This window comes from Aquila chrysaetos, chromosome 13 (genome assembly GCF_900496995.4).
Source record: "Aquila chrysaetos chrysaetos chromosome 13, bAquChr1.4, whole genome shotgun sequence".
Taxonomy (NCBI): Eukaryota; Metazoa; Chordata; class Aves; order Accipitriformes; family Accipitridae; genus Aquila; species Aquila chrysaetos.
This window is the reverse complement of record NC_044016.1, coordinates 20,489,838-20,508,406: the sequence shown is the minus strand read 5'-3', so window position 1 is coordinate 20,508,406 and position 18,569 is coordinate 20,489,838. Positions and strand designations below refer to the sequence as shown.

The window sequence follows — 18,569 nt, the reverse complement described above, 5'->3', positions numbered from 1 at the left end:
ACAGTGTGGAAACAGGAATACTGGCCGAGATACCAGAGGCAGCCTAACCATGGGAACACAGAATACTGTACAGTCATTATTCTATCCTGACATGAGAGTAAATGAATTTTTATGGTTTTTCAAAGTAACAGACTGTTTCTTCCATTTGCACTGGTTAATTTACAATTAGGTAAGACAACTCTGCACTGAACAGATTTATGCAACATACACTTCCAGTAACATTTACTTTGTAACACGCAAGATTAACTTAGCTTACATCAGTCCAGTTGCATCTATTTATACTAGCAATAATATTTATCAAGACATAATTGTTTGAGAGTTTATAGACAATAGTAAAATTGAAATGCCCTCAAAATAGAAAACCTTTTATTACACCAAAGGAGTAAACAAAAGGATGCATTGTTACTCAGCTGCAAATCTCAAGTCTCAACACTCCTTCAAGACTTCTGTACCTTACAAGTCTATAATTGCTGTGGTTGATCTTCATTCACAATAGTCAGGCAACCCAACTACATGCGAGCTACATGCACATTATTAAACAACTCTGTACTATCTCTCCTCTGCTAGTTCTGATTTTGATGGATTAGGGAAGTTCATTTATGATACTTCATACATGTACAAGCACAGGCACATTTTGGTTTTAAAATCTATTTTTAATTCCATTTTTTCTACATTCTATTTCTCCATTTCCTTCATCCATTCTTATCGCTAAAAAATAAGAGCAGGTATCGTCTGCATAAAACTAAGAGACTGTAATAGTGGCAAAGATAAAGGAATGCCATCAGCTGCACACTAACTTTGCTTCCAGTAGCTGTGGATGTCATGTGCCAAGAGGGTGAAAAGTTCAAGGGAAAACTGTTTCCATGTCAGGTTAAATAAATAAATAAAATCAAAAGCACACTTTCCTCTCAAGGGTAGATAAACCTCTCTGTACATGAATTCTCTGTACAAGAATCAGCGTATAGAAGAGGGCAAAGTCTGAACTGGGGACACTTGCTAATAAGCCGATGATGCCAGTCCTTATGAACATCAAGACCCTGAACTACAGCAAGCAATGAAAGTAGAAATTTAGAAATCCCTGTGCATAAACTGCAAGACAAATTTGTTTTGATGTTCAATGCTCTCCAAATTGCTGGTAAAATGTACTACTCTAGATTGTCAACCAAGAACATGCCAATCACAGGGAATACAGGACTCGAACGATGGCTACAAGCCTCTGGGTGAGAAGCCTTTCAAATGCTTGAATGACACAAGGTGTTGGAAACTGGCAACTTCATGAAACTATGTATATGCCTTATATGCTTTCTGTGGGTAACACTAGTGTATTGAAGAACACCCAAACTCATTTATTTGTTTACTACAATGCACTTTCAATGCAAGTTTCATCTGTATTGAGGATTTTCCATATAAAGCAGCCCAGTGAGAGCAGTCCTGCCTTCAAAATATAGAACCTAGTAATACATGATTTCAGATCTTCCCAGACTGGATTAATTAATGGTACGAATTCAGTCAAGCCTTGAAGTGATCTGCACATTTCTTGTTTGAGGAAGTAAAACATAATATACTGCTTTAGTTGTGGCAAGTTACTATGAGCTCACAACTTCCCTGTACAGCTAAACCTGTATTTTTCTAGTTGCAACTCAAAGTATTACTTATGATAAAAAAAGACGGATGCTGCCAGGAGCTTGGCAAAACCCTTCCTGAAGATCCCTCTGGCATCTTCTGTCATAAAACAACATCACCCCTTTCAGAGAATACAGGTGTTTACTCTTCCTGGCAGTCAAAGAAGAACACCTAACCAACTTCAGAATAAAAGGCCAAGCCATTTATGAGTCTCTTGCCAGCACCATAACCTATTTCCAGGAGCTATTCAGAGCTAATTAACTGCTTCAGGAGTCAGCTGCTGCAGCAGCTTTGTTCATGCCACAGAAAAGACCACAAAACAGTCTTCTCAGTGAGTTTGAGGCACTATTAAAACTGCAACAACCTCAAAAGGCATCTGTTAAGTCAGAAGGCCTGCAAATCACTTCTGTCTAAGACCCCATTGGAAGACACGCTTCTTTGTGGCCATCTTCAACAGCGAGCATGTGAGAAAAATGCGGCCTAGTATTCATTACATAAGGCAGTATGCAATATTACACAATGTGTGTCACGGCTAGAAAAACAACAACAAAACTCCCAGTTTTCAGCTTGCTATATTTCTTTTTACTAAGTAATCTGTAACACGTTATGGCATACAAAAACGTGATCTAGAAAATACAGCAACAACAGCAAAACCCCAGTGACATCTTTACTAAACAACTCTCAAACCAGAGCTAAAATAAACACCGGTACTCAGGCACTTCCCCCCCTCATTTGGGCTATCACTAAAGAGTCCTCTGAAAAGCAGTGCGGTTTCAATGAAACATGTAAGAGTTGTTTTTATACTAGGCACAGAAGAACCAATTTAAGAAATTGTTCACAAATAATTTGGAAATACTTTTACATAAAATGAGTGAAAAATGTTTACATAACTGATAACCCTATTGAAACTTTAGAAATAAATGCAAGTAAACAGACTATTGCTAGGATTAAGAAGTTTATTTTAATAAGTCTAGATTATAAACACTGAGCAAATAATTTTGTACCCTTGAAAAACTTAATTCCTTCATCATCTAGTTTGTACCTAGCAAGATAATACAGATTTTGTCAGAATTACACAAAGGGCATTTTCTTAAATATAACTCTCTTACGCTGCTATTTTATCTAGAAGCAGGAATTGGTTCTCAGTTGATTGGAAGGGATTTGAGCAGTATTTCAATTTTTTGTAAATTTATTACTTCATAAAATATTTTGCTATGCTTTAAATAAATTCCAGCAAAATATTACTTTCATTACAATTTCTATTACCATAGACTCACAGAACACGGTAAGTGTGACAATAAGGCTACTGTACAAACATACCATTGTTTCAAATCATACGGCTTGGTTTTTTTAATGGATATACACATCTTTTTATACAAAAATATTTCGTTCTCTTAAGTTCTGGTACAATAAGCTAACATCTCAGGAAATATGAATTTTTAGTAAATAGTTCAACATACATAGAGTATAACCCAAGTGAAGACTTTGATTCTGTCAGAACCCTTGCTACAGAAGCTCCTTTGTACTTCTGAATAACAATAACTAAGTTGACTATGAGTAAAATTATAACAGAAAGGAAAAAAAAAACCAAACATGTTCTGATACTTAGTATCCATAATAATAACATAATGCAGTATGAATTTATGGATATAGAATATGAAGGATCAAGTAAATGAAATTCACGGAAATTTTAAGTCTCATCTCCAACCCTTCTGTTGTGAAAGGATTAAAAGAAAAGCAGATGTTAACTCTGGTTAATGGTAAATAACCACACCATTCAATGACTGCATTCTAAACAACAATTTAGTACCAAAATGTTTTGACTCAAAGGATATGGGAACTTATGCACTGCTCATCTGTAAACACATTCCATTATTTAAGTACTGTTTTATGCTCTGCTCGGAGACATACTCATCTGATAGAAGAGCAGGAATAAATTTAGCTAGATACAAAGAAAAATATACTAAGTACAGATTATTTATTAACACACATCTAAAATAGGTATTAATGCACTCAATACAACCTGGTGAAAATGGCATACAACTAAACCCTTAAATTAAAATATCAACAAAATACATTGGTCCACTCACCAGTAAAGCTGTCTGAAGATCTACAGTGGACGTAGCCCATAGGCAGATGACCAACTTCCTGAAAATTAGGGTTCTTCGCCATTCTGAACAACAGATGGATCGAACAGCAAGCTCATAGAAACGCTATTCAGCAACATCCAGCTACACAACAACAACTGTACCATTTCCTGAAACAACGCATGAAATATGTACCATCAGAAACTGGGGGCATGTAGCCTATAGCAGAAGTGAGAGAGATGCATATTTCTCAGTTAAAATTTTTGTGGAAAAAAATCCTTAAAAAATCCCTCCACTCTATGGGAAAACTTCTAATAGTGTTAGAACATAGCATTAGAACTTATTTTTTTGCATCATCATCATTTAATTTTGACCATTCATTTTTTCAACCATCAAAACTGCTGGTAACATATTCATTTGTTCATTATAAGCCACAAAAACTTCATCCTGACATTCTTGGTACATCATTAATGTCCCTGAGAACACCGTTATCCCACATGGGTGTCCCAGTTAAACCAGGTCTATACAAACTGTATCACACACATTTTATTCCCTACACATCCAAAGTTCTCTTAAGTGTTCCTGCCTAGCTAAAGGTTTTGGGGGTTTTGTTTGTGTTTTGGTGGTTGGTTTTTTTACAATACTTAAGCGAGTTGCAGATCTTTCTGCTGTGCAAGCCTTTAATTTTACAAACAGGAAAACAAAACAAAACTGTAGGGTGAAAAAATACAGAGGCTTTATTTGTTTAAAAACATAACCAACATAATGAGCCTCTCTCAACAAGTATAAATTATTGTTATTCTTCCCATCATACCTGCCAGCAGGAAAAATAAACTGTATTTAATTTGCTAAACAGACGATACCTTGATCTATGAATTTTCTTATAAGAGACACTCTAATCTTCTTTAGAGTGTATGTTTAAAGGAGCGAGGGAGGGGAAGGAAGAAAAAATATTTTTAGGTAGTCTCATGAACTGGAAAGTAACCACACCTTAATCCAGCAAATTGAAAACAGGCATTTGACAAAGATGATCTCCTGGTTTGGGGGAATAACATGTAATATGTAAATATTTGTTCCTACAAGTTATGCATATTATCAGATTGGCTTGTATTATCAAAATATATTCAAAAGCCCTTTATGAAAACTCTTGTGTTTTTTCTTTTTTTAGACAAATACGAGTGAACAGACCCCAACAGAACAGTATACCTCAAGCACCTGATTTACAGATTTGTAACAGAAGACACACCACATACACCTGCACTGTTGAGTAGGCTCAAATTAAACCTTAAAACACATAAAAAATTAAGTGATCCCAGCACAGGGCTTTGGGAGGGGGTCTGTATGCTGTGCTTTAAAAACAACGCGAGCAAAGAGCATTGCTGGGCATGCAAGATTACAGGCAGATTGCTAACAAGTTAACATGAAGTTGTTGGGTTTTTTTAAAGTCTGATGACAGCTTCTTCCAAGTCAAAAGTAATTTCAATGAATCACAGCAGCGTGTAAGTTGCAAGAGTAGTTAAGTACTAAGATGCCAGAAGAACCCGTGAAAATATTCTGTGTACTACCAAAGCATCAAAATACTGAACTAATAAAAAAATAAATTAAAAGAAAAAAAAAAAAAAAGCCATGGCAGGGTCTTGCAAAGCGCAGGGGCAGGCAGGCAGAGGGGCGGGCAGACAGGTGAAGTAGGCGCATCACACCCACGAAGAGCGGGCGGCCCAGAGCCACCGACCCGCCCAAGGTCGCGCCCGGGGAAGCCCGGGCCGCCGCCTCACCGGGAGCCGCCTTCCAAGCCGGCAGGCGCCGGGGAGGCGACCCCCGCCTGCTCGGCCGCCCCCCTCCCTCGCCTCCGCGAAAAGGCGCTTCAGAGCCGGAATCCCTCCATCGCCTGACGCGCCCGGCTGCTCCCCGCGGCGGCGCCACCGCCTCCTCGGCCCGCACCCGGTGGGAGCCACCGGCGGCGGCCCGCCAAGGGGCCGGAGCCCACAATGGGGGAGGCCTCGGGAGCCGCCGCCGCCCGGTCGTCACAAACCCGCTCCGCGGTGGGGCGGGGGAGATGCGACCGCCACCGCCCGACCGCAACCCTCCCCGGGACTCACCGGCTCCGACGACGACAAGGCCTCCACCCCCTGCCCCGCCGCCACGTCAACAGGCGCGCTGACGTCACTTAGCAACAGCAGCCGTCCTCCTGCGTGTTGACGTAGGCAAGCACCCTCGGGAACAGCGCGGGAGCAGGCCCCGGTGGCGCCGTGAGCTCGCTTCGGCCTCCGTAGTGCCGTTCGCGCGGCGGCTGGTTTCCTCTTCCGCCCATAGAGCGGAGGCGGCCGGTAGCAGAGCGCCACTCGCCGGGCCGGGGGAAGAACGCTCGGGCCTCGGCCCCCGCGGGGGGGGGGGGCGGGCGGGCGGGTCGCGCTGCCGCTGCCCCCGCTCAGGCGAGCCGCGAGGCCTAGGGCGGCTGGAACTTTTAACTTCCCTACAGGAGTGCCCCAGGTAGGGCTGCCGGGACCTTCCCGGCTGCGTCCTCCTGCTTGCGGGCAACAGCCAACCCGTCCGCGGATGCCCCCATTTGGCAGAAACCGGGCGCTCGCTCAGGCCGCGGGGACGCTTCAATGCCCAGCCCTCAGGAAACAGCAGCTGAGGTTTAACCTTCCCTGTCGTTCTCATCTGCTGTTACTCGGCCGCATTCACAGCACACCTTTCCTTTGCTGAACCGTAAGGGCGTGCTGGCCAGCCCCTTGCCAGTCGGTATGTATTCCGCTTCCCTGAGCAAGGAGAACCTCCTCCTGTCTGTCAGGAGAAGAACGTGGGCTTGTCTCTACGTGACCACTAGATTAATTACTGCTGTACTGCATGAAGCTAAATTTAGGCCCTGCAAGTGGCAAAGCACTACATGCTATTTAATTCCATGCTTTATTTAGCAGAAAAGAAGTGTTGCCTTAGAAGAAATAAAAATAGCATCGTCCGTCATCAGTGAGAACATTAAATAATTTCAAAAATGTTTAGAACCAAGATCTTTGATATCTGTTGCTGGCTAGAAGAATCATAATTAGGTGTTTTTCTTCAGTAGTTTATTCTTGGATTTCCTAACTGAGAACACTGGTTTTAATTAGTTCTCAGTATGGCAAGCAGCAGTAACTTTTTTTGTAAAAAAAAAAAAAAACCCATACCTTGCCCACTTCATGATACTGCTGTAACAAGTTTGTAGATGCCAGTGGTTTTTTTACTAGTTTCCTCTGTATGACCTCATCATCCATCCCATTGTCTACACTTTGTCAGGCACATTAAAAAAACCCAAGGGTCATTCCAAACTTAGCAAACATGCATAGACTTTTATTTGAGTACTAAGCAGAGAACCTTCAGCATAGCCTGCTCCTCGTCATGCAGTTATCTACTGAACTACACATGCACTCCCTTTGACTTACTCATCTGATGTATGAACTATCCTGGTTTTAATTACTGGATTCCATACAATTGGGTCAATAGCTTTTCCAGTCACACCTGTACTTTGAAGTGCAGCGAAACAAGTCTGAAACACTTTATGTTGGTAAAATATGAACCATAAAGTCACACGCTTGTAAAATATTGAGATTTTCCTTGCCAACACCTTGGTCATAAAGTTTTAGGTGATACACCTGTACTGACTGAAATAAAACCTACTTCTAGACAACTTCACCTAGACTACCATTAGTCTAAATTTTTCTACTTGCACCATCTAATGAGAGATTCTGAATGGTAATGAACTACAGTTAGCACTTGTGCTTCAGTGGAGTTTTACTTCATTTTAAGTTCCTATTTCAGAACACCAGCAGCAGAAGGGATGTGTAGGAAAAACACAGTTTAGCCATCACAACCTATGTAAGCTGCAGTCAACTGAGTGCTTTGGCTCATTGCTGTAGCTCTCATGCTTCTTGGCACTATTCTCACCCTACTAACTTCAGAAGATACCCTACTAAGTTACACTACCATAGTCTTCAGATTAAGAGTTCTCTTAATTGCTGCTGTGAGGTATTCTACAATATTGTGTACCTTTTTTTAAAGTAGGGTTAGGTTTCATGAGTCAGCTGAGCCAAACTTTCTGCTAAAACAAACAGCTTTATTTACTCATTCAGGAAACGAAGGAGCCTTGAACTGGCTCCTTATTTCTGGTTAATAAACTTGGCATAAAACTAACTCAGCATTCAAGAAAATCATTGCCACTTTATTAAGCTGAATTAGCCTGCTTTGGGCAGGCGGTGCAATGTCAAAAACCCCACATCTGGGAGGAAGAAGACTGTGAGATCATGTGGTGACGGCTATTAAGAGAGCTCACTTAACTCAGGAGATCTCACTCCAAACAGTTTTAACTATATTATCCCTATCAAAATGGCCTAACATACAGGAGGATAATGAACCGCACAAGGAACAAGACATGGAACAGGCTAGGTATTACTTCTGAAAGTATAGGAAAGCAGAAATAGAGGATGCAACCATGAACCAATAGTGTTTATTGTTGCAGAAAAAAAGGCAACTTGACAAATAACTCAAGAAGGGAAAGAATCTATTGTATATGAATGACACTGATAAGGCACCACCTAAAGACCACAGTAAGACAGGGCAGAGAGTTTCTTTCCTTGTTGGAAGGAACAACAGGATTTCAAAACTTGACATGGTTTACACCATTCGTAACAGCTGCAACAGCACAAAACCAAGTAATTTGTGTAACATACGTAAATGTTACCTGTCTTCCTGCTGTTTACAGGTATTGTTTCAGTAACCGTCACTCATTTTGACAGGGCAGATCAAAATGTCTCCTAGTAGGAAACTGTTGTTTCACATACTCTTTTTCATTAATTTCCTAATGCAGAACGTACAGAGCATTTTATAGTCCCAGACTTTCACTGAAACAAAAATTACAAGCAAGTTCTTTCTAGTGTTGCAAGAGACAAGAAGGATCACTGTGAGTTAGCAACTATGAGACCCCTTATCTTTGCTGTCAATCAGCAGCCAGAAGCTGAAAGACTGAATTCCTTCTGTTGGACTGATTTATTGCCTCCACAAAGCTTCTTGTTCCAGGCAAGGCTGTTTAAGGCTGCTCCTTAAAGAGTTTTGCCTGGCATAATGTAAGTAAGCTTAGGACTTTCATTAACATGCTACTACTCAAGTCAAAGTTAGTCTGACATTTTATTTTCTAGTATACAAGATAGGGCATGAAGCTTTCAGGATCTTCTGACTTCATAAAAAAAATATTCTGAAGTGGTTTTTTTTACTCCTTGTTAAAGCTCATCAGTAGTAACACAGGATTTTTTGTTGTTGTTAGTGAGATGCAGTGAATTTCTGGTCACTTATCTTTTGATAGTGTTTAGTGAAATATTAACATAAACACTGTTCAAGAGGAGAATCTGTGTAGGTGCTCTTCCAAAAAATGGTTGAATATTCCTAATTGGAAACAAATTGCAGTGGTACCACAGGACAAGAAAAAAGGAATTCAAGTACAGTGAGGTCCCAGGGGATAGTTTTAGAGGAGACTCTGAATGCGACTGATTCCTCTCCATTAAGCGAGAATTTCACAAACCCTGTTACAGATTTTCTCCAGGGGACTGATAGTGGGCATCTCCTACATAATATATTTCATTAGAACTAAGTGAGAGTCACCATGTGGTTAGGATTCAAAATTTCAATCCAGTAGCCATCAGGATCCTGAACAAATGCAAGTCCTTTCATTTTACCTATTAGGAAAAAAAAAAAACAAAAAACCAAAACCAAGATAAAGTTAAGACTACATGACTAGTTCTTAATGTCAAATACAACTACTTTTAAAAACATTTTTTCTTTTTTTCCTTTTGCATGAGAATTAGTTCAAATTTAGACAGCTAATTCTGAAAACATCCAGATGAGTTTTTAATCAGCATTAGAACTTTTTATGCTAAATTGTCACTCTTACTCTCAACGAAGCTGTAGTTTAAAGTCACTTTGAAAATCTATCTTTTGTTGATTGAACTTTTCTGCATATGCCCCTATACGTGTTCATCCTCTAAATTCAGAAAAATATCTTTGTGCTCCAGGATGCTTTGACACAATTTATTGAACTTGCTTTGCCAGTATAAAATCCTGTGTTCCTCTGCCCTGTTCATCTCCCATCATTCCTGCCTCCACAATGAAGTTTTATGTTACTGGTTTTTGTTTGGTTTTCCCCCCTGACGTGGTTTACGGTACACATTTGCATCACTTCATAAAAAAAAGAAATGCAGGGCAGGAATGTTTTAAATTTTACTGATGGAAAAAATATTGCTCATTAAAACAGGGTCCCCCAAAGTTGTCTTCAACAGTCGATCAGGATAGCACAGCTTAACATGTTATCTTAAAGTATTAATCACAGACTTTTAATTATACTTCCTCTATTAGGCTATTTACTGTAACAGAACCAACCTAACCAAATATAGTCTAGTTGCAAAAACTTCTGAGGGAATAGTAGATGTTTGATTCAGTTATGTAGGAAAAAAAATAACATCAGGTCTCTCAGCCTGCTCCGCAATGAATGTGAAGTCCAAAACTTTTTTCTCGTCCTTGGCATTTGCTTCATCAATTTTATTTCTTAATGTTAAAAAAGAGCTTTTGCTCTCCCCCCTCCCTTGACTGCTTCAAGACTTCTTTCCTGTGATTTATTCCATTTACAGTCTAAGCTTCCCCTCTTATGTACTTAGAGCTGTGCAGTGATACCGAATCAAAGTCAGGACCTCACTCTTCAACTCTCTCAGGGTTCAACAGGTGCTGAACAGATTAAAAAGGGCTCAGAAACTCTAAAATGCAAAAAATACTAAGTTCAATTCTTAAATCAAGAAATCTTTGTTCAAGTTAAGTTTTCAGCTACACTACTTACATTTGCTTCAGCTGAGAACAGTGAGATGAAAATCACTTAAGTCTCTTTTCAATTATGTGTTCTTATTCCTTTAGCAAGAAATCTAGATCAATTCCAGTATGTGTACACTGAAGCTTCATTTACTAATTTTACCTTCAAACTAAAAAAAACCCCACCGTTGGTACAGGCAACAGTCTAGTTTCTATAGCCAGAAGGAAGAACTATCACAGATTTGTGCATGCTGCTGGTATTAGGTGTCCGTTTTGGAATGCATCAGTCCTAAAACTCTTGTGAGGTCTCTTCATGAAAGAGAATCCAGTTGAAAAATGCAAGACTTCTCTCCATTGATTTCTGCATTTTAGGCTATTTTGACATAGACATTCTTTGTTTATGTACTCTCTAGACATTTGAGCTATACATTACGCATTTTTTACTAAAAGTTATACAACTTAGATATAGACTAATGAGGCTATTTCTACCAAAGCTGACTGTCCTGGTTTCAGCTGGGATAGAGTTAATTGCCTTTCTAGTAGCTGGTACAGTACTATGTTTTGAGTTAGGTATGAGAAGAATGTTGGTAACACTGATGTTTTCAGTTGTTGCCAAGTAATGTTTAGTCTGAAGTCAAGGATTTTTCAGCTTCTCATGCCCAGCTAGGAGAAAGCTGGAGGGACACAAGAAGTTGGGAGGGGACACAGGCAGGACAGCTGACCCAAAGTGGCCAATGGGGTATTCCATACCATGTGACATCACATCTAGTATATAAACTGGGGGGAGTGGCAGCAGGGGGATCGCCACTCGGGGACTAACTGGGTGTCGATTGGCAGGTGACAGGCAATTGCATTGTGCATCATTTGTGTATTCCAATCCTTTTATTATTAGTGCTGTCATTTTATTAGTGTTATCATTATCATTATTAGTTTCTTCTTTTCTGTTCTATTAAACTGTTCTTATCTCAACCCATGAGTTTTACTTCTTTTTCCCAATCTTCTCCCCCATCCCACTGGGTCGGGGGGAAGTGAGTGAGCTGCTGCATGGTACTTAGTTGCTGGCTGGGGTTAAACCACGACACTGACAGAACAGTTAAAATTATAATAGCTAGTAGGTGGCATTAGGTGGATTTACATAAAAATAGCCAGAAAAGTCAAGAATTACTCAGTTTTAATGGGTGGGAGTAATTATGTCTTCTGTGTCATCTTATTTTCATGTGATAAGAATCAAACAGATGTGATATGTGAATTTGATCCATGTTAAAGTAAATTCTGTAATAACTCTGGGCAGTAGTATACATAGTAAACTGGCATCAACAGAGCATGTGAATTTTACTGAAGGTCAGACCACATACCAAAGGCACATAGCTAGACTCGTTAACTATTGTTACCAAGATGGATCTATTGTCAGTTTTGCCCACTGTGTAAGAGGGTGCAGCGGTAACTGGTTCTAGCACCTTCTAAGCAGTGGCAACTACATATTACCCAGCTTTCCAGGAAGATCTACTAGACAGAATATGTTAAAAACAAGGACAAGAATTGACTTTCATTTCTGATCAAGACTTACCATCATCTGGTTTTTTCACAAATTTCACTCCTAGTTCTTCAAACCTCTTACAAGCTTTACTGACATCAGGGACAGCAATTCCAATGTGTCCTGGGCAACAAAGTAAAAAGAGTGAAGTATGCTCTAAGTATTGCTGGGTGTTGTAAGAAAAAGTTTGCTCAGCATTTCATCTTGTGCAAAAAGTTTACATGCTGTAGTTCACAAAAGATATGATTGTATACAAGAAAAACATTGCTTCCTGAAACAAGAGCATTGTGGGTATTAACATTATTCTCCTTCAGAAAGTTGGCTTTTAAAATAGGAACTTTACAGTTTAATTGTTTAGATAAGAATATTATCTAGAGTAGGAAAAAACATGATTTTCAATCAAACTGTTTTATCTGTGTTTCCTTTCTCGAAACATGCCCACATAACAGGATTTTGTTGCATTTGCTCAGTTCAACAGTACAAGTTTATCTTAATGCTGTATTCATAGAGACTAACACTAGCACTATCCAAGGCCTGAGCTTACAAATCAATTCAGAAGCTTTAAATGTCAAGTGGCTAGACTGAGTATGAAACTTATTTCACAAGCCAGTGACCTTTCAAGCGCTCAAAATATCAAATGAAGCCACACAAATACTAGCCTCAATGCTACAGACAAACGGAATTCTCCTAGCTTAAAATGGGTAACCAGTGGATTATAAAATAGAAATCCAAATGTAAATCAGTCTAAACACCGGGATAATCTAATACACAAGGGCAATTACTGTTCTCCATTCAGTAGTTACTATTAGCATGCATTTGCTTGCCAAAGGATTAGATTCTTTATAAAAAGTGTAACTGTGGCTCATTACTGTGAAACACATTTGTTTACCTATTTTCACGATCTTTCACAGCATACATGCTGGAAGAAGAGAGATAAAGGATGGGATGAGATGCAAGTTCCCTTCTTTCCTAGTGCTAGTATGTTTTCGTCAAAGTAACCTACTAGAAATGTCTTTTCATCCATACAAGTTTAAAATATTTTCTCTGCTACTTCTCACAAAAAAAAAAAAAAAGCCTACAGCAATACTTACCCAATAACCTTTGCACAGAATTTATATAGGTGTTTTCTAAAAAACATTTGAAACTCCATTTTTCCCCAATACACAAGGGGGGGAAAAAAATCTAATCACAATAAGCCAAAGCTTAAAAACTACTAACACAAAACTAAAGACCTACCAAATCCTCGGGGTTCTGAATTGCCGTTGTGATAAGACTGATTTTCATCATTTTCAGTGCCCCAGTTGCTGTAAGAAGTAATTATTACATATTGAAGAAAAGCATCAAAATTAACAAATCCTAAATGTTCACTTTCCTCAGGAGGATAAGTTATTTCTCCTAAGAAACTACAGAATTTCAGCTGTTGGCTGCATTCATTAAACTATCAAGATTTTCCCTAGTCACACGTCCTAGGGATAGTCTCTGGGCTAATGCAGTCATGTTCACACCCCTTCACTAGTATTCAGGCTCTACATTTGAATGAGTTGGAGACACTCCTGTCTCATTCAGATTAGAAAGAAGGTTGCACAGCATGAGTCAGTTTATCTACCCGTCACTGGGGAACAAACAGTGAGGGTAGCAGGTCCTGAAGCTAAGCAAGACAGTGGGGTATTTGGGAGATTCTTTCTGCACAATTACAATAATTAGTAGCATTAACCAAATTGTCTTGTTTATGGGAAGTTTATGTTTTGACTTAATACCTCTTCTGAATAGACTCCAAAAGCAATGGTTATCCATTATTAGGATGCTCTGGGGATCCAAAGAAAGTTCTAACCACATTGGGTTTTCCTAAATTCTGTGGCTTCCCTACCCAGATGGCACGCATCCTCAAAATATAGCAAGCATTATTTCATATTTACGTACCACTGTTCACCTAGCAATTTGAAAGAGCTCAGAAAAGAGAAAGATTAAGGTTCCCAAGCATCCAAGATCTCAGTAGTATTTTAAGGCTATATGACAGTGAAGATGTTTCCACAGTAATGATTACATTTTTTATTCAATCCAACAGGATTTACACTCATCCACTTCTGTTTAACCACTGTTAGCTAAATGTCATCTCTCATTATATTAATACTTACTGTGTCAGTTCAAGTGTAGCTTTTCTAGAGAAGGTCCAAGCTGTTCGCTCAGTTTTATCTTTCGGGATATCATTTTTATCTTCATACGCCAGGAAATAGAGCGAGAACTTCATAGTAGGAAAGTCAAATTTTTGAAGCAGTCTAAATGGCAACAATTATTTTGAAATAGTAACTTTAAAAGGTAATCAGGTAGCTTGCAAATAAACCAAGATGCTTTCCCCAAGGAAGAATTATTGCTGTGATTTTTTGCCTTTCTGACTGTAATCCGCATCTTAAAATAGCTACATTTTGAACTATCAAATAGAAACACTCCAGAACACATTACAAACATACAGAAATTAGAAGAATCAGATGCTTAAAAGCCTAACTATCAGTAACTGAATAGCAAAGCCAGTACAAAGGCTCACGTTGAGGTTGCCACTGTGTTACCCGTATTTCCTCAGGAAGATCTTTAAGTTTATCCACTTTAAAGTATCACCAAGGAATAAAAAGATTTACTTTGAAACTTACTTGTTCTGGGAGCTCACTGGCACCAGACAAAGTTTAAGAACACAGCAGGATTAAAAAACAAACATACCTTTAGATTAAGTATTTTTACAATTTCAATAACTAGGTATAATGATAAAATCCATTTCAGATGTGACAATTTAATCAACTAAAAAATACTTGAGGTATGCATTTTTATGTAGGACATTTAACCAGCACAAGTAGGCATGCAAAATGAATCTGATTTCTTTTTCAGAATATTAGGTATTTAGTTTTTATTTTCTCACACCCACACCTTCACTAAAGTGGAAGTAGTTTATTTTACTCTAGTCTGGACTGATTTAAAGATGTTTAAAAATATGCTAGAATTTTGTTTTGAAATAACTCATTTCAAATGTCAAGAATGTGCATAGAGCCTTAGCATAAACATGTTGGGCTACTGCAGGGCATCTGCCTCCCAACAGCCTTCTCCGAAAGACTGAGTTTGGACGTTGTCTCCAGCTTCCGCTGCCTTGGTCTCTTATGACCAGTGGTGGTCATAAGCCACCTCTGAGAACTAGTAGAAAACTTAATTTCAAGATTTATAGCAATGACTCCTGATCATAAGCACTGTCATAAAAGTTACCAGTTAGCTGCAGGCTCAGTGAGGAGGAAGTAAGCAAGTTGTACGCTAATAATTAATGACCTATTTAAGAAAAAAAGAAATTCCTAGTCAAGGCCAGTATTAGTTCACTTGCAGCTTGGGCATTAACTGTGCTGTAGGAGTTCTCAGAGATTGCCAAACTGTCTAACTGGGCATCAGCTGATGGGCCAGCATTGTTTATGTAGTTAGACCAATTAGTATAATTACATCTAAATAACAGAAACTTTTCTTTTCAGAAGAATAGTAGGAAAAAACAAACTTATTGTGGCAGACAACTTCTACTCACGTCATTCCAAGAACTCTTGTATAAAAATCCAGTGACTTCTTAGGATCCTTTACTCTCAACATTGTCTGCTGCAACAAAAAATCCTGGGGGAAAAATCGTTTATTGTTTATGCATCAACCAGAATTTAATTATAGATATTAACAAAAATGCCAGTTAATTATGAATCTAAAACTAGCAGGTTTAGAAGTAACAAATAGAGCACCACAGTAAGTGTAAATAAAACCTTTTGTCCTTATCTTACACATACAGATTTGTGTTAAATAAATAAACCTTTGTAACATAATGTTTTAAAACAAATAAACAAAACCACCACTGGTATCACTCAATATATATTATCAGTGGTATCAAAAGAAGGGTATCATTCTTACCTTTATTATTCTTTTACAGAGCTGTACTGCACATGAACCACTTTGCATGCAAGCACACTAGGTACATGAATATTAGATATCGGGCCTCACTGCAGACACAGAATTTAAACAAAGCTAAACTCCTGAACTCATTATTTTTATCATTCCATTGCACAGGTGTTGAATTTTTGTCAAGCTTGATGATATCTTGGCAGCAAAACCAGCCTGCAATTCTGTAAGGGTATTTGCCTGAAGCCACTGGGTAACTTTATCTACCAAGGGCTAACAACAACTAAGTGGATGAAAAGTGAATGGTAGGCTAGCCTTGATACATGTATTTAAAAAAAAAAACAAACCAACAACAAAAAAACCCAAACAGATGCAGAACAACTGAAATGCAATTACAAGGTTCTCCCCCCAAAAATAAAAATGTTTGGGGGGATTTTTTTTGCAACCCTGGCACGTGCTGGCTGAAGAGCCCCCGGAGTGCCCAGTTACCCCGCGGCCGAGCGCAGAGCGGCCGCTTGCTCTCCTCAGCTCCAGCCTGACCGAGCCCCGGCAGAGGCGCCCACCCGCCCGAGTGCTCCGCGGCTGGCCGGGCCTCGGGGCGGGGCAGGGCAGGACGGGGGCTCACAGCGGCCGGCCCAACAGGCCCGCCCTTCACCACGATCGCGAAACCGAGTCGGGCTGGCCGACGCCGGGCTGCCCCCCCCCCCCCCCCCCCCCCCGCCGGGCCGGTCTCCTCGCATAAAGGGAGCCGAGCAATCCCCAGCCACCCCTTTCCCTCCCCGACACCGAGACTCTTGCCGGCTCCATGCCGCCTCCCATCCACCGCACGTCCGCCCAGCAAAAGAGCGAGAGGGCGAGCGGGGCGGTACCGGTGCTGCCGCAGACCCTCCCTCCGCCAGCAGCCCCGGGGCGCCCTCGTCACCCCCACGCACCCCACCTTCGTGCTGGCATCCGGCTCCGAGCAGGCGCCATAGGCCGCCTCGTCGCTGAGGCCGCTAAGCTCTGCCGGGGCCGCCATGTCAGGAGAGGAGAGGAGGAGGAGGAGGTGGTGGTGACCGCGGGAAGGCGGTGCTCTGCTCCGCCCCGCCTGCGGCCGGGTCGCTGCCTGGCAGAGGCGGCTGCGGAACGTTGCAGGGTTGTGCGGTAAGGTGCAGTGCTGCCTCTTCCTTCCCGTCGGCGTTAACGGGAAGGAGCCTCCTGTCTGTGGAGTTAGTTAGCTGAAGCTTGGAATGAAACCACGGCTGCTCCGCGTTGAGGTGGCGATGCGTCCCTCTAGCTGCCGCTCGCAGGCCGAGGGTACCCTGCAAACGCCTGAGCAGGCGTAGGTACCCGCTCCAATGGCGTGGTGCTTTTTTTTTTTGTAACTCCTTCCGACCGGCGATGCGCTGGGGTGGTATGGAAACCTGGCCCTGCGCCTCCAGCCCTGTTTACAAACACACCCGCGCTGCGCTTGCTGTGGTATGGAGGGGGGTTGGGTTCTGCCGTTGCCTACAGACGCTGGGAGAAGACTTCAAATTTGACACCCGTTGGAGTTACACAGTGACATTTTAGCATAAACAACTATTTCAGCTCCAAAAGAGAAGAATAATCTTTCAAAAACTCGGCACGAAAAACATTTTTTTTTTCCTGGATTGAATACTCAGAAAAAAACTTTCGGTAACTGTGGAAAAAAGCGCATTTTTGCAGTGCAGCATTCCCGCTGCGTTGCGTTACATAGCTTCCCTCGGTACACACCCAGCCCCTGAGCAAGGGAATTTACGGTATTAAGGGTTTTCCACAGCCTGAGCCGCGCACGTCGCCGCGCAAAGCTCTTCGGTGCCCGACAGTCTTTACGATACAATTACGGCTCAGCTCCTGGGGGTCGGATTTTGGCTGGGCCCGCGCGGACCGCAGCGACGAGCACACACCACCGGAAGAGAGCGGCAGCGGTGAGAGCGCCGAGCGCGAGCAGCGCCGCAACCGTTGCGACCGCCCCCTCACGGTCCGTGTCCCATCACGACTCGCCGTCTCCCTCCGCCGGGCTATACAGCCCCAGGAGGCAGGCGGGGCGCGGGGGGGCTGACGCGGAGGAATAGCCGCGCGGCAGACGTTGGAACCGCTTGCTCTTGACTGCTGAAGGGGCAGCGGCCGGCGGTTGCGCCGGGGGGGCTGCCCTTCTTTCCTCGCCTTGTGAGGCATAGCTCCCGCCAGGTTGGTGAGGTCTTTGCATCGCTCTGCCAAAGCTGAAGTGCCGGTTAAAGCACCTCAGCTTCTCAGAAGAGAGCCAGAAGTCGGTACCCCTTGTTCTCTACGCTTGGGAATCCTCCACTTTTCCTTCCATCCTTCACCTCATCCTCTTCCTATCTTCTAAGACCCGTGCTGGAAACCAGACTCACGTTCCTTTTTTTTTTTTTTTTTTTTTTTTTTTTTAACATGAACAGGTACTGTAGCTAAGGTTTAGAGCACCCTGGAGGGGCAGAAAGGAAAGGAAGTTGTAATATAAAAGCACATCAGATGTTACAACTAGGGTAGGTAGCCAGCTGGAGTTCATGCTGGTTTTTGGAAAGTGTGAAAATCTCAGTTGAGCCACGAGACAGCTGTTTGGAGAGTCAAGG

The 18,569-nt window shown here is 41.5% G+C and overlaps 2 protein-coding genes across 7 annotated transcripts in view; both read right to left on the bottom strand.

Annotated features, from left to right (window-relative positions):
- Positions 1-5,920, bottom strand: part of BTBD9 (BTB domain containing 9) — a 144,066-nt gene extending 138,146 nt beyond the window's left edge. For 3 of the 5 annotated variants that reach the window (XM_030036174.2, XM_030036177.2, XM_030036178.2), the window contains exons 1-2: positions 5,810-5,917; positions 3,714-3,880 (exon numbers count right to left, since the gene is read on the bottom strand). In XM_030036174.2, the coding sequence (XP_029892034.1) occupies positions 3,714-3,795 (82 nt within the window). In that variant the 5' untranslated portion in view covers positions 3,796-3,880; positions 5,810-5,917. Of the gene's footprint in view, positions 1-3,713; positions 3,881-5,809 lie in introns of all 5 variants that reach the window. The other 2 variants (XM_030036175.2, XM_030036173.2) reach the window with 2 other exon arrangements.
- Positions 5,921-8,164: 2,244 nt separating this feature from the next.
- Positions 8,165-17,066, bottom strand: GLO1 (glyoxalase I). 2 transcript variants are annotated; one of them, XM_030036179.2, is made up of 6 exons: positions 16,913-17,066; positions 15,620-15,702; positions 14,205-14,345; positions 13,306-13,373; positions 12,103-12,192; positions 8,165-9,415 (listed from the first exon to the last, which is right to left on the bottom strand). In XM_030036179.2, the coding sequence occupies exons 1-6, from the start codon at positions 16,991-16,993 to the stop codon at positions 9,327-9,329; spliced, it is 552 nt and encodes a 183-aa protein (XP_029892039.1). In that variant the 5' UTR covers positions 16,994-17,066; the 3' UTR covers positions 8,165-9,326. The 2 variants fall into 2 exon arrangements, with proteins under 2 accessions (XP_029892039.1, XP_029892040.1); XM_030036180.2 differs by lacking the exon at positions 16,913-17,066 and adding an exon at positions 15,988-16,095.
- Positions 17,067-18,569: the final 1,503 nt, after the last annotated feature.